This window comes from Nerophis ophidion, linkage group LG05, assembly GCF_033978795.1.
Source record: "Nerophis ophidion isolate RoL-2023_Sa linkage group LG05, RoL_Noph_v1.0, whole genome shotgun sequence".
NCBI lineage: Eukaryota > Metazoa > Chordata > Actinopteri > Syngnathiformes > Syngnathidae > Nerophis > Nerophis ophidion.
Window position 1 is genome coordinate 31,692,353 of NC_084615.1, and position 15,180 is coordinate 31,707,532.

The 15,180-nt window shown below is 39.4% G+C and overlaps 1 protein-coding gene across 2 annotated transcripts in view; it reads left to right on the top strand.

The window, feature by feature from the left end:
- Positions 1–2,494: 2,494 nt before the first annotated feature.
- Positions 2,495–15,180, top strand: part of grm1a (glutamate receptor, metabotropic 1a) — an 81,317-nt gene continuing 68,631 nt past the window's right edge. For both annotated transcript variants that reach the window (XM_061900572.1, XM_061900573.1), the window contains exons 1-2: positions 2,495–2,555; positions 11,840–12,673. In XM_061900572.1, the coding sequence (XP_061756556.1) occupies positions 11,971–12,673 (703 nt within the window). In that variant the 5' untranslated portion in view covers positions 2,495–2,555; positions 11,840–11,970. The remainder of the gene's footprint in view (positions 2,556–11,839; positions 12,674–15,180) is intronic.

The window sequence follows — 15,180 nt, forward strand, 5'->3', positions numbered from 1 at the left end:
CATTTTTGAAAAAGCTCCGAGGAGCCACCAGGGTGGCACTAAAGAGCCGCTTGTTAAGTTGAGTTGAGTTTGAGTATTTATTTGGACCATGCATGCATACAACATGCAACATCACAATTTCCAGTTCCTCTATTTAACATGTTGGAAAAGGAGTAGGAAGAAGCAGAGTTTATTTAATCCTACTACCTTTTCCTTTACATAGCAGTTGCTAAAACTTTTGTTCGCGACCTGTTCTCAATTTAATCACAATATACTCCATAAGTCATAATAAAAATAAAGAATAATTGGTGAAGTAAGTTATATTTCATATGGTGAGAATAGTAAGATTATCTTGAAAATTAATTGATGGATGAATAAATTCAGAATGTTTACCATGGCTCTTCTTCTTTGTACTTTGTAAACACTTTGAGTTTGAAGAGTTTCTTGAAGTGGATCATATTAGTACATTGTTTGATGGCTTTGCTTAATCTATTCCACATACAGATATACTGAAGGTCTTAAGTGTTGTACGTGCGTCTAAATGTTTTTTAAATTTAAATTTTAAATTACATTTTTCTCCAAGATTATATTTCTCCTCTTGTTGAGAAGAAGTGTTGTTCATTCTTGGGTAGCAGATTATAGTTTGCTTTGTGTATAATTTTAGCTGTTTGCAAATTCACTATGTCACGGAATTTCAGTTTTTTTGATTCAATAAATAAAGGGTTTGTATGCTCTCTCTCTCTCTCTGTCTCTCTCTCTCTCTCTCTCTCTCTCTCTCTCTCTCTCTCTCTCTATATATATATATATATATATATACACACATACACACACACATTATATTGCCAAAACGTATTTGGCCACCCATCCCAAATGATGAGAAGCAGGTGTCCTAATCACTTGACCCGGCCACAGGTGTATAAAATCAAGCACTTAGGCATGGATACTGTTTCTACAAACATTTGTGAAAGAATGGGCCGCTCTCAGTGATTTCCAGCGTGGAACTGTCATAGTATGCCACCTGAGCAACAAATCCAGTCGTGAAACTTCCTCGCTCCTAAATATTCCAAGGTCAACTGTCGGCTTTATTATAAGAAAATGGAAGAGTTTGGGAACAACAGCAACTCAGTCACAAAGTGGTGGGCCATGTAAACTGACAGAGGGGTCGGCGGATGCTGAGGCGCATAGTGCAAAGACTTTCTGCACAGTCAGTTGCTACAGAGCTCCAAACTTTATGTGACCTTCCAATTAGCCCACATTCAGTACGCAGAGAGCTTCATGGAATGGGTTTCCATGGCCGAGCAGCTGCATCTAAGCCCTACATCACTTAGACCATTGCAAAGGATGGGATTCAGTGGTGTAAAGCACGTCACCACTGGACTCTAGAGTAGTGGAGAAGCCTTCTCTGGAGTGATGAATCACGCTTTACCATCTGGCAATCTGATGGATGAGTCTGGGTTTAGAGGTTCCCAGGAGAACGCTACATTTCGGACTGCATTGTGCCGAGTCTGGAATTTTGTGGAGGAGGAATTATGATGTGGGGTTGGCAGAGGGGTTAGTGCGTTTGCCTCACAATACGAAGGTCCTGCAGTCCTGGGTTCAATCCCAGGCTCGGGATCTTTCTGTGTGGAGTTTGCATGTCCTCCCCGTGAATGCGTGGATTCCCTCCGGGTACTCCGGCTTCCTCCCACTTCCAAAGACATGCAACTGGGAATAGGTTGATTGGCAACACTAAATTAGCCTTAGTGTGTGAATGTGAGTGTGAATGTTGTCTGTCTATCTGTGTTGGCCCTGTGATGCGGTGGCGACTTGTCAAGGGTGTACCCCGCCTTCCGCCCGATTAAAGCTGAGATAGGCGCCAGCGCCCCCCGCGACCCCAAAAGGGAATAAGCGGTAGAAAATGGATGGATGGATGGGTTGTTTTTGAGGAGTTGGGCTTGGCCCCTTAATTCCAGTGAAAGGAACTAGGAATGCTACAGGATACCAAAACATTTTGGACTATTCCATGCTGCCTGCCTTGTGGGAACAGTTTGAGGATGGCCATTTCTTCTTCCAACATGACTGCACCAGTACACAGAGCAAGGTCCATAAAGACATGGATGACAGAGTCTGGTGTGGATGAACTTGACTGGCCTGCACATAGTCCTGACTTGAACCTGATAGAACATATTTGGGATGGGACCGAGAGCCAGGCCTTCTCGACCAACATCAGTGTAACCTCACCAATGCGTGTTTGGAAGAATGGTGGAAAATTCCTATAAACACACTCCGCAACCTTGTGGACAGCCTTCCCAGAAGAGTTGGAGCTGTAATAGCTGCAAAAGGTGGACCAACATCATATTGAACCCTATGGGTTCGGAATGGGATGACACTTCAAGTTCATATGTGAGTCAAGGCAGGTGGCCAAATACTTTTGGCAATATAGTGTATGTATGAAGTGTGTGTAGAGAGAGAGAGAGTGGGAGAAAAGAGAGCGAGGGAAAGAGAGCGAGAGAGATAGGGAGAGAGATAGGGAGAGCGAAAGCATCACCAGAACCGAAGACAAGCGAGGAGGCACGAAGCATGTCTCCGGATTTCAGGTAAGTTTCGCCGCTTTAAAAAGCCATTAAAACGACATTTAAACACACCGCATCTACACCCACCCCTTTAATAACACACCAGGTACGAGTGTATTTCGTTCTGTCGCGATACATGTCACGTTTTATTTCGTCCCTCGATGTGGTAAATGTCGCTTGTTACATGGCGGAAATGAGGCGAACACAAACATCCACGTTGTGCTCCGTCCACTTATGTCCTTTGTTTTAAGATTCATTTGCGGGTGCGTGGAGGAATAGCTCTGTCCACAGTGCTGGAATCCAGGTTGCGTTACATTCAATGGGCGAGCAGCCGGCGCCTTCAACATTTAAAATAGGAAGCTCCGGGTTTAGTGCCTTGCTCAAAAACACCCGGATGTCACTCCTCCGAGGACCCCCAACGTCTTTACTTTTTACTGATTGCGTCATCGATGAGTTGAAAGGACCCAGATAAAATGAATATACCACTATGTAGTACGTCATCAACATTTACTGTTGACCAAACTGGATAACTTATGTTAAAAGACAACATTAATGTGTTTTTTTAGCAGGCATCATTTAGGAGTACAGACTTCATATTTTCAGGAGAAGCAATAAAGAATATGGATACATTATTTTTTGATAAATATTTTTGAACAAGGCGTCCTAAAACTACCAGTATATCATATAGTAGTGTGCCATGAGATACCGTACAGTTTGGCGTGCCGTATGCCCATGTCACATAAATAAACACTGAAATTCAAGTATTTCACATATATATATGTATGTATGTATGTATGTATATATATATTAGAGATGCACGGATAGGCAATTATATCATCCGCAACCGCATCACCAGAACCGCATCCGCCCGCCACTCGCCCGCTGAAATACATCAGAGGTCGGCCACCTTTACCACTCACAGAACTATATGAACCCGTTTCACAGAGTAATGAAGACAATTGGAGCCGCTAACGTTCTCGCGAATATCCGATTGGAGTTCATCCTGATGACAAGAATATGGGCGTGCTGTGAAGCCATTGACTTTGACACCTTCAACAACATGTACAAACCGATTGTTAGTCCGGCAACATGTGGTGTGCAGCTTCCGCAATCACACGTACAAGATTGAAAGACATACTGGGTGATACAGACTACACTGATGGTTGTGATATAAACAACTTTAACACTTACTAATATGCGCCACGCTGTGAAGCCACACCAAACAAGATTGACAAACACATTTCGGGAGAACATCCTCACAGTAACACAACATAAACGCAACCCAACAAATACCCAGAATCCTTTGTATCCGTGACAATCCTGAATATATTTTACACCCCTGGGCCCTCAACCCCGCCCACCTTACCGACGCACTGGGGGGGGGGGGGGGGGTTGCTGCTAGCGGGGTGTATAAAATAGTCAGGAAGTGTCATGGATACAAAGGATTCTGGATATATGTTGTGTTACGTTTATGTTGTGTTACTGGGAGGATGTTTGTCAATCTTGTTTGGTGTGGCTTCACAGCGTGGCGCATATTACTAAGAGTGTTAAAATTGTTTATATCACAACCATTAGTATACTCTGTGTCACCCAGTATGCCTTGCAGTCGTGTGCGTTTGGTTGCAGAAGCCACACACAACATGTTGTTGGACTGACAAGCAGATCTTACATGCTGTAGAAGGCGACAAAGCCAATGGCTTCATAGCACACCCTAATACTTATTATCTGGGTGACTGCCGGCAGTCATTCTAGAGATTATTTGCATCTCCTATTGTCTTCTTCGCTTTGTGACACGGGTCTTATATGGCTCTTTGAATGGCAAAGGATACCGATCCCAGAACCATGTATATCGAATATTTCCGGATGGTTCAACCGCCACCCGCCCGAATCTAATTAAAATAAATGTTTTCGTCATGTCACCCGCCCGACCTGCGGTTTATCCGCGGACTACGCGGATGAGACCGCAAACCGCGCATCTCTAGTATATATACATATGTGTATGTATGTATATTTACATATGTGTATGTATGTATATATATACATAAGTGTGTATATATATGTATGTGTGTGTGTATATATATGTGTGTATATATATGCATATATATGTATATATGCATATATATATATATGCACATATATATGTATGTGTATATATATGTATATACAGTGGGGCAAAAACGTATTTAGTCAGCATCCGATTGTGCAAGTTCTCCCACTTAAAATGATGACAGAGGTCTGTAATTTTCTTCATAGGTACACTTTAACTGTGAGAGACAGAATGTGGAAAAAAAATCCAGGAATTCATATTGTAGGAATTTTAAAGAATTTATTTATATACATACACACAGCCAGCCAGCCTACCTTGAATGAGTTGATCAGAGTGTCCCGATCCAGAGCATCCCAGGCTCCCAGGACCCAGTCGACCAGGAGGCGGCGGGAAGGGGCTCTCAGGTTCCCTGACTTGGTGTAGGTCTTGTCTTCAGCAACAGCCATCCACAGTTATCATAATAGTCACGGAGCTGCGCTTTGAAAGGGCCATTCCACACAACATCGGGGGCCTGCAGGTACTTTGTGCAACCTCCAGATATAACAGCCATTGTAAGGTTGTAGCCCCTTTTGAGCTCTGCCTTCGTGGCCTCGCTGATATGGCATCGGTACGTGTCCCATGCAAGTAGCCTCGGTCTGAAGTGAAATTTCCCCACTGCCCTCTGGAGCCAATTCTTCGTCAAGTCATCATTAAACCAGACATTCTTGGAGGAAGCTATGATCACCCCTTTGCACAGCCTTTTACATCACAAACAGCACCTTTAAACACAATGTAAGGCTTCAGCTTTCTCTCGTCTGCTTTGGCTGCAAGAGCCACCGTGACGCGTGCCTTTTCAGGCAGATGGAGCGGGCGCCCCTCTCATTGACCGTACTAAAACCAACCATGTCAAACCAGACGGCTGTTTCATCCATGGCAAAGATATTTTTGGGCTGGATTTTCTTGGCCTCTATCTGTTTAGTAGTGAAAACGAGGAAGTTGACAATCTTCTCGACAGGAGCGTCCTTCTGTGCAACAGTTGTTCTCCTCCTGAGGGTAAAGTTGTTACGACGCAGGAATCGATTAAGCCAGCCACTCGTTGCACCAAACACCACCCTCGTGTCACTCGCGGTGGCATACAACTCCTTGGCCTTAATGCGGATCATTTTGCGGGACACACGGTGGTTCAGTCCACGAAGGTGATGTATCCACTGACACAAATTAGCATCAAGCTCGTCGCTCACTTTCTTCCTACCTATAAGCGAGCGCGTTTTCCATCGATTGCTGACTGAGATAGTATATATGTATATATATATATATATATATCTATATATATATATATATATATATATAGATATATAGATATATAGATATATATATATATATATATATATGTATGTATATATGTATGTATGTATATACAGTATGTATATGTATGTATGTATATCCATTTCCATCCATCCATTTTCTACCGCTTATTCCCTTTCGGGGTCGCGGGGGGCGCTGGCGCCTACCTCAGCTACAATCGGGCGGAAGGCGGGGTACACCCTGGACAAGTCGCCACCTCATCACAGGGCCAACACAGATAGACAGACAACATTCACACTCACATTCACACACTAGGGACAATTTTAGTGTTGCCAATCAACCTATCCCCAGGTGCATGTCTTTGGAAGTGGGAGGAAGCCGGAGTACCCGGAGGGAACCCACGCAGTCACGGGGAGAACATGCAAACTCCACACAGAAAGATCCCGAGCCTGGATTTGAACCCAGGACTGCAGGACCTTCGTATTGTGAGGCAGACGCACTAACCCCTCTGCCACCGTGAAGCCCATGTATGTATATATATTTATAAATATGTGTATGTGTATACATATGTATATATACGTATATATATTTATATATATGTGTATACATATACATATATATATATACATACATTTATATACATACATATATACTGTATATACATACATTACATACATATATATGTACATACATACATACACATACTGCATATACATACATACATATATTATATATACATACATGTATTATATATATACATATATATATATACACATACATATATACGTATATACATACAGACATATATATATACATACATATATATATATATATATATTTATTAATATATATATATATACGTATATACATACAGACACATATACATACATATATACGTATATACATACAGACATATATACATATATACATACATACATACATACATATATATACATACATTTATTATATATATACATACATATATATATACACATACATATATACGTATATACATACAGACATATATATATGTATGTATACATACATATATATATTTAATAATATATATATATACATATATATATACATACATATATACGTATATACATACAGACATATGTACATACATATATACGTATATACATACAGACATATACATATATATACATACATATATACGTATATACATACAGACATATATATATATACATATATGTATGTATGTATATGCAGTATGTGTATGTATGTATGTACATATATGTATGTATATATATTAGGAGTGGGCAAATTAATGCGTTAATTACGAGTTAACTCATCAATCTATTAACGCCGACAATTATTTTATCACGTATTTGCGTATGTTGTTTACATGCTTTTATTTTGTTAACGCCTTTTCTTATAAAGATGACGGCGCCCGGACGGGCTTCGGCGTGGAGGGGCTGTTGGTAAAGATGGAACATTTGGCAAAAATACCGGACAATTCTGCAAATTTCATGGCTGGCTTAAAGCGTGGTCACTCCGGGATCACTTACGACCGCCAGACAATTCTGGATGTGGATGGATCGGGCCGTTTTGGACTGAATGACGCGTGCTTGCTAGACCGGCTAGCTAGCATGGGAATACTTTGCCGGCTACATCCAGCGGCCTGTGAAGCAGCGGAGTATATGTGTTGTCTGTCTATTCATGAATAATGCAGACGAGGAGTGTTGGCTGAGTTCTTAATGTTTACTTTCAGAGTGTGCATATCACAACATACAAGATGCCGTCATGGTGACACACACAACCTTTACCGGGCTACCGCGCATGCTCGTCACTCCTGTTGCATGCTGGGTAGGGTAGTTCTTTTTTTCCCTGGCTCATAACATCACAATATAGTACCATGTATATGATGCGTTCAGTTTATCAAAGCACCAAGCAAACAATCGGAAAATTCCCATCATATCAATTCCTAGATATGGTCATAATTATTTTAAGTGCACTACGAATAATAAACACAACATTATTAATATTGCTACTACGGATAATTTAATCAAAAATTCCCTAAAACAGCCCACTACCTATAATATAGGTTTTTTAAACATAAGATCCCTGATAAAAAAAATGTTCCTGCTGTGACCTCAGAAATTGCCTGTTCGGATGTTATGATTGTGGCTCAGAGATTTGTATGTAGATTATATTTATTTTCCATAACAAACAGGATAACTTAAATACCCTGGCAGTGGTAGTAATAAGCTTAAATGTTTGTATTTACATGTTTTGAGTTAATTTTCATAAAATATGCTATTTAACTGCTACTGTTTAACAAGTACTGATTTGAATTGTGTTTGCACAACAAATGTTTTGGCGCTTTTGTTCATGTGGGAGAATATTCCAATAAAGGTGCACTACACACTACTTTTGAATTCATTATTGGGCTTTGCGTATACAATGCAGTTAATCGCGATTAATCAGAGAAAAAGTGCGATTAACTTCGATTAAAATTTTTAATCGTTGCCCAGCCCTAATATATATATATATATATATATATACGCATATACATACATACATACATATATACGTATATACATACGTATGTATGGATAACGGAGGCATATGTATGTGTATATATGTATGTATGTGTATATAAATGATAAATGGGTTGAACTTGTATAGCGCTTTTTTACCTTCAAGGTACTCAAAGCGCTTTGACACTACTTCCACATTTACCCATTCACACACACAATCACACACTGATGGAGGGAGCTGCCATGCAAGGCGCCAACCAGCACCCATCAGGAGCAAGGGTGAAGTGTCTTGCTCAGGACACAACGGACGTGACGAGGTTGGTGCTAGGTGGGAGTTGAACCAGGGACCCTCAGGTTGCGCACGGCCACTCTACCACTGCGCCACGCCGTCCCTGTATATATGTATATATACATATGTATGTATGTATGTATGTATATATATATATGTATATTGTATATATATGTGTACATATATGTATGTATGTATATATATAAATATATATATATATTTATTTATTTATTTATTTATGTATAAATATGTATGTATGTATATATGTCTGTATGTATAAATGTATGTATCTATATACGTATATATGTCTGTATATATATGTATATATGTATGTATATATATATATGTATATTGTATATATATGTGTGTACATATATGTATATATGTATGTATATATATAAATATATATATAAATATATATATGTATTTATGTATATATATATGTATGTATGTATATACGTATATATGTCTGTATATATATATATATATATATATATATATATATATATATATATATATATACATATATATATATATATATATGTATGTTGTATGTGTGGGTATATAATATACATACTGGTGTTTATATGTGTGTGTGTGTATATATATATATATATATATATATATATATATATATATATATATATATACATACAGACATATATATATATATATATATATATATATATATATACATATATATAAATACATACGTATATACATACGTATGTATGGATAACGGAGGCATATATAATAGTCTCCTTTTTTGTTGTGTGTGTAGTTGCGCACTGAGCTCCAAAAGCCGTAGATGTTATAATGTGAGTGGACAGGCACGCTGTTTATATTGAAGAAAAGTGGACGTGACGACAGTCTGTCCTCACTCAGGTCCTGCTGGAAATCGGGAGAATTTCAGGAGAATGGTTGTCCCTGGAGATTTTTGGGAGAGCCATTAAATTCGGGAGTCTCCCGGAAAATTCGGGAGGGTTGGCAAGTATGACCGTGGGAGATTATGTAGTTTCACCTATTTGGGTTAAAAATATTTTTTGCAAACCAGTAATTATAATTCGCCAAAAATGTGCAGTTGTTGAATTGTCTGTGCTGTCTACAGCTCGGCAGAGTAACTGTGTTGTACTCTCCATATCAGTAGGTGGCAGCACGTAGCTAATTGCTTTGTAGATGTCGGAACTGAATACGATAGTTTGCAGGTAAAAAGGTATCTAACGCTTAAACCAAAAATAAACAAAAGGCGAGTGCCGCTAAGAAAAGGCATTGAAGCTTAGGGAAGGCTATACAAAATGAAGCTAAAACTGAACTGGCTGCAAAGTAAACAAAAACAAAATGCTGGACGACAGCAAAGATATACAGCGTGTGGAACAGACGGCGTCCACAATGTACATCCGTTCATGACATGACAATCAACACCAAAATAGGAGCGCAAGACAAGAAGTAAAACACTACACACAGGGAAAACACCAAAAAACTCAAAATAAGTCACGGCGTGATGTGACAGGTCGTGACTGTACACCTACTTTGAGACAAGAGCTGCATGCTTGGTTATGGTTTGAATTAATATCCAACAATTGCGAGAACAACTTTTTACTGTCAATATCATCTTTTGAGTTTAATTTGTTTATGTTTTCTGCTGGTGGTGTGCCTCAGGACTTTTCTTCAATGAAAAAAATGTGCCTTGGCTCAGAAAAGGTTGAAAAACACTGATATAGTAAATACTAAACAAGCATAAAGAAAAAAAGGTCAAACATTTTTAGCTGTGGAATTTTTCCTGGCAAACTACATTTTAAAACTATTTCAGATAAATGTTTAATATTGACAACAAAACATGACCTAAACCAGTGGTGTTGAAGTCAAAGCCCATGAGCCAGATCTTGTATAAAAATAAAACTTGGATATACAGTCGATCACCGTTCCTTTTTGGGGTTTACGTTTCAAGACCCTTGCTGAATGTCAAATTAAAAAAAAACTGCATTAACGGACACCCATAAATACTAATACCAGTAGCTTGCCAAAGATTGAAATAATATTTGCTGAAACTCTCAGTATATTTAAATTGAGACAGGATGCCTCTCTTAAATAACAAATTACCACAAAATATCATGACAATGACCATACTGCTTCCCAAATAAACAATTTAAAGGGAAACTGCATTTTTCTGAGGGTAATTTTGCCTCTAAATTACATTTCTTATGAGAGACAAGAAAAAAAATGCCTTTTTAATGCAGGCATGTCAAAGTCACGGCCTGTGGGCCAAATCCGGCCAGCGAATTAATTATCTATGGCCCCCAGGATGACATTTGAATAGTATTAGAACCGGCCCACAGACCACAGCCGCCTGCTGCTGTTTTGCACGCACCAATACTCTATCAGTGTTGGCGCTAGGAATTCCCAGGGACCCCATCAAGTCATACAAATGGGGTCCCACAGTACATTTTTAAGGTACCACTTTTTTGTAGCCGTTTTGCAACAAAATGATAAATGTATGCATTATCCTGTTTTATTTCACATTCTATATTGTGTTCTGGAAAAAGCTTGCTATAAACGTTATTTACTAAAAAAAAAATAAAAAATAAATAAAAATACAATACAAAACACATTTTTATGCATATATAATGTATTCAATTATAAACGTTAATTCACTTTCTTCTTTCCTTCATGAATCTAAACTTTATCGCTGCCGGTATTTTTTTTCTGTATTTTTATCGTCATATTTCCAGAATGTGTTTGCTCTATTTTTGGCCAAAGTAAGACAATGAAAACAATTTTGAAGTCGTCTTTATTTTTTTGTTTTATTGCCATGATTTTAATAGTCCGGCCCGCGTGTGCACAGATTTTCGCCCCTGAGCTAAAATGAGTTTGACACCCCCGCACTAAACAAATTGGTTGGCTGAGGCCTGCAAGGCGGGATGAGCTACAATACACGCTATTGTTCACTCTTTTCTTTTTGCTTTTATTTATTACTGTTATGACCAGAAATGCTGCGCAGGTTAATATGAGACCATTGTAGATCTACAGAAATTGCTAATAATATTCTAATAATAGTTCTGAGTACATGTACAAAAGACGTCAGAGTCCAAATCTGGACCAGAGGCCACCTACTGAGACCCTGAGTTGCATATATCCCTCTAGTTTAAATGACATATCTAATTGGGTTGTGTTCTACTTCCTGTAGTTGCGCGTGCACGTGGCCCAGGTGTGGGGCTCACAGGTCTCTGGGATAAACGTGCACGGGACAGCAGTTGGTATGCTCGCACACTTGGCTCGTCTTGGGCGACGTGGCTCCACAACCAGGCAGGCGTAAAGATGGCTTCATTCGGCTTGCTCCTGCTCCCCGCCCTGCTTTCCAGCCTCCTGGTGCTCTCCCGCGGCATCGGCATCCACGAGCGCGCCGCCGTCCCGCGCGCCGTGTCCCGCTCCGTGGCACGGATGGACGGGGACGTGATCATCGGCGCGCTCTTCTCGGTGCACCACCAGCCGTCGGCGGAAAAAGTGGCGGAGAGGAAGTGCGGCGATGTCCGTGAGCAGTACGGCATCCAGCGAGTGGAGGCCATGTTTCATACATTGGACCGCATCAATGCAGATCAGAATCTGCTCCCCAACATCAGCCTCGGGTGCGAGATCCGGGACTCCTGCTGGCACTCCTCCGTGGCGCTGGAGCAGAGCATCGAGTTTATCCGGGACTCCCTCATCTCCATCAGAGACGACAAGGACGGTTCCAAATGGTGCGTTGACGGCACGCACTCCAACCAGCCGCCGCCTACCAAGAAGCCCATCGCCGGAGTCATTGGACCCGGGTCTAGCTCTGTGGCCATCCAGGTGCAGAACCTGCTACAGCTCTTCAACATCCCGCAGATCGCCTACTCTGCCACTAGCATCGACCTGAGTGACAAGACTCTGTTCAAGTACTTCCTGAGGGTCGTGCCCTCTGACACGTTGCAGGCCCGAGCCATATTGGACATTGTCCAGCGCTACAACTGGACCTACGTGTCTGCCGTGCACACTGAAGGTAAGACTTAGGAGGCAACTGTGCAGTCTTTTTACAAGTTCAAAACTTGATTTATTATTTCTGTTCGGTTCTGAGATACAATGTCTACCGAACGTCCAAAAAAGGATTTTGATTAACGTTAAAAAAAAGCAGACAATATGAATATCTTTTTTTTAAATGTACTTTATACAGCATTAAAATTACAATCGTCTGATTTCAAGCCACTTTTTCCTAAAAACAGTTTTTCACATTCCTTCTAGAGACCAAACACCACTACTTGCATAAGCAATTTAGTTATCATGGTGATGGATAAACTTCCCCTTCCAGAAGAAAAATATGTCTTGTGGCGTTTCCATCTGCCTCGACTGACTGAGAGAAGAGAAGGGTTGTTGGAATGAAAGAATAAGATATAAACTGATTGCATTACAAATAGTGTTCAGTATGTCAAATTTGGGGGGGAAAAGTTTAAATATGGCGAGTCGGAAAATGTAAAAAAATCGATGTGCAAAAAAAGTTGGAATGTTAAAAGCAAAAACAATAAGGACAAGTCTGAAGCAGTAGGAATCCTTTTTACGTCTTTAGAACACAGTTGTAGTGATGCTGTTGTTTTTGGTGACTGATAAGGTTTGATGTGTTGCTGCGCAGTGGGGTTTTTTCTGTTTGCAGAATATTTGGTGCGAAAAACTTAACGTTTGGCGCAATGTTTGTTTTCAATGAGTTTACAAGTTTACATCACGAGTAGGAGAAAAGGAGCGCTTGATTTGCTCAGCATAACCCCCTATAGCATAGTAGGCCTACAAGTAATGTCATTTATATAATAGTATGTATTTTTTTTCCAATCGGTTATCGGAGCTATTTTTTATGTTATCGGGCTTATCGGTATATAATGTAATAATTTCTCATATCAGCATGATAATTATTTGTCCAATATTATCATTCTCCCCTATTAGTACCACAAATTAGACATGCAGACTGTTTTTTTCCTTTTAAAAATCTATATATTGTATTGGCTTTGACCCCTACGCAATAAAGTCTTATTATTTGAGAAAACAGGTTGTGACATGAGAGAAAGATTAAGAATTTGACATCTCAGGCACCTCACAATTCAATTTGATTACAATTCAGGGTGCTACGATGCCATGCAATATCACAATTATCGACACGTTTTTCCCCATCCAGGATTTCTTTTGAATACCAATTACTTGTCCCACAAAAAAACGATGCAACACGTAAAGCTCATCTACTAAACGTGTGCAAAGTATATTGCATCTGTTAACTGAGCAGAAAAAGACATGCAATCTATTTTGTCTCTGTCATTATTAATATGCGAAATATTTGCGGATCATCAAAACGCCCACAAAACTTAGAGAAGAAGATTCAAATATCAGTATTTAGCACTAGAAATGTGATTAATCAACACTCATCACCATTGCTTGCACTACTTTGCATTTATTTAGCACATCTGGTAAGGACATGTAAACTGACAGTTCCACACACGGCTGCAGGACCAGTGCTCGCTTTGCACAAATTCATGATGAGAAGACAAAAATCCTCCGTCCTACTTGTATGTGTGTCAACATTTTGGACTTACAGAAATAAAAAAATATTAGACTTTTCGTCTATTCAGCAACATAATTTTATCACTTTATAGCTGCGCAAGGCAAGGCAATTTTATTCATAGAGCACAATTCGTACACAAGCTAATTAAAAGTGCTTTACAGAAAGTTAAAAGAAGTTAAAAATACAATCATCATAAAAACAATCATAATCAATTCAAATCAATCAAATGTTTTGAATAAAATAATTCCAGGTGTCATAAGCACAAATAAATAAAAGTGCTTTCAGCCTGGATTTGAACATTGCCAACGTTGAGGCCTGTCTCACATCTTCAGGAAGACTATTCCAGATTTTAGGTGTACAACACTGAAACACAAATTCATCTAATTTTGGTCCTGACTCTGTGTGCAAGTAGAAGACCACTCCCTGAGAGCTCAAGATGGTTCATATGGTTCTAACATGTCAGATACAGTATGTACTTTGGCACATGACCATGTAAAGACTTGTACACAAAGGAAGCTGTTTTAAAGTCTATTCTCTGAGCAACAGGAAGCCAGTGCAATGACCCAAGCCTTGGACTAATATGGTTCTAGTCAGGACTCGAGCAGCAGCATTCTGGATGTACTGCAGCTACTTTGCAGCTTGTTTAGAGAGCCCAGCTAAAGGACTTAAAGGGCTGATTCAAACAAGTTAAATTGATGCATTTTTAGTAGTTTTTTTTGTTTGTTTTGTTTACATAGAATATATATTATTCAAATATTTCTTATATGATAAAAACTTCTTGAAGTATGTATTTTGTTTGTGTCTTAAGCAATGTAAATGCAGTCTCTCCAATGAGCACACCCTTGGCGGTAAAAAAAAAAAAAAGTGGTTTCAATAACTCATGCAAAATCCTAATTTCAATAAGGCGGTCTGCACCACTTTATAATTGCACATGCAGTGTTATTAAATCAAACTCAACAAGCCCACTT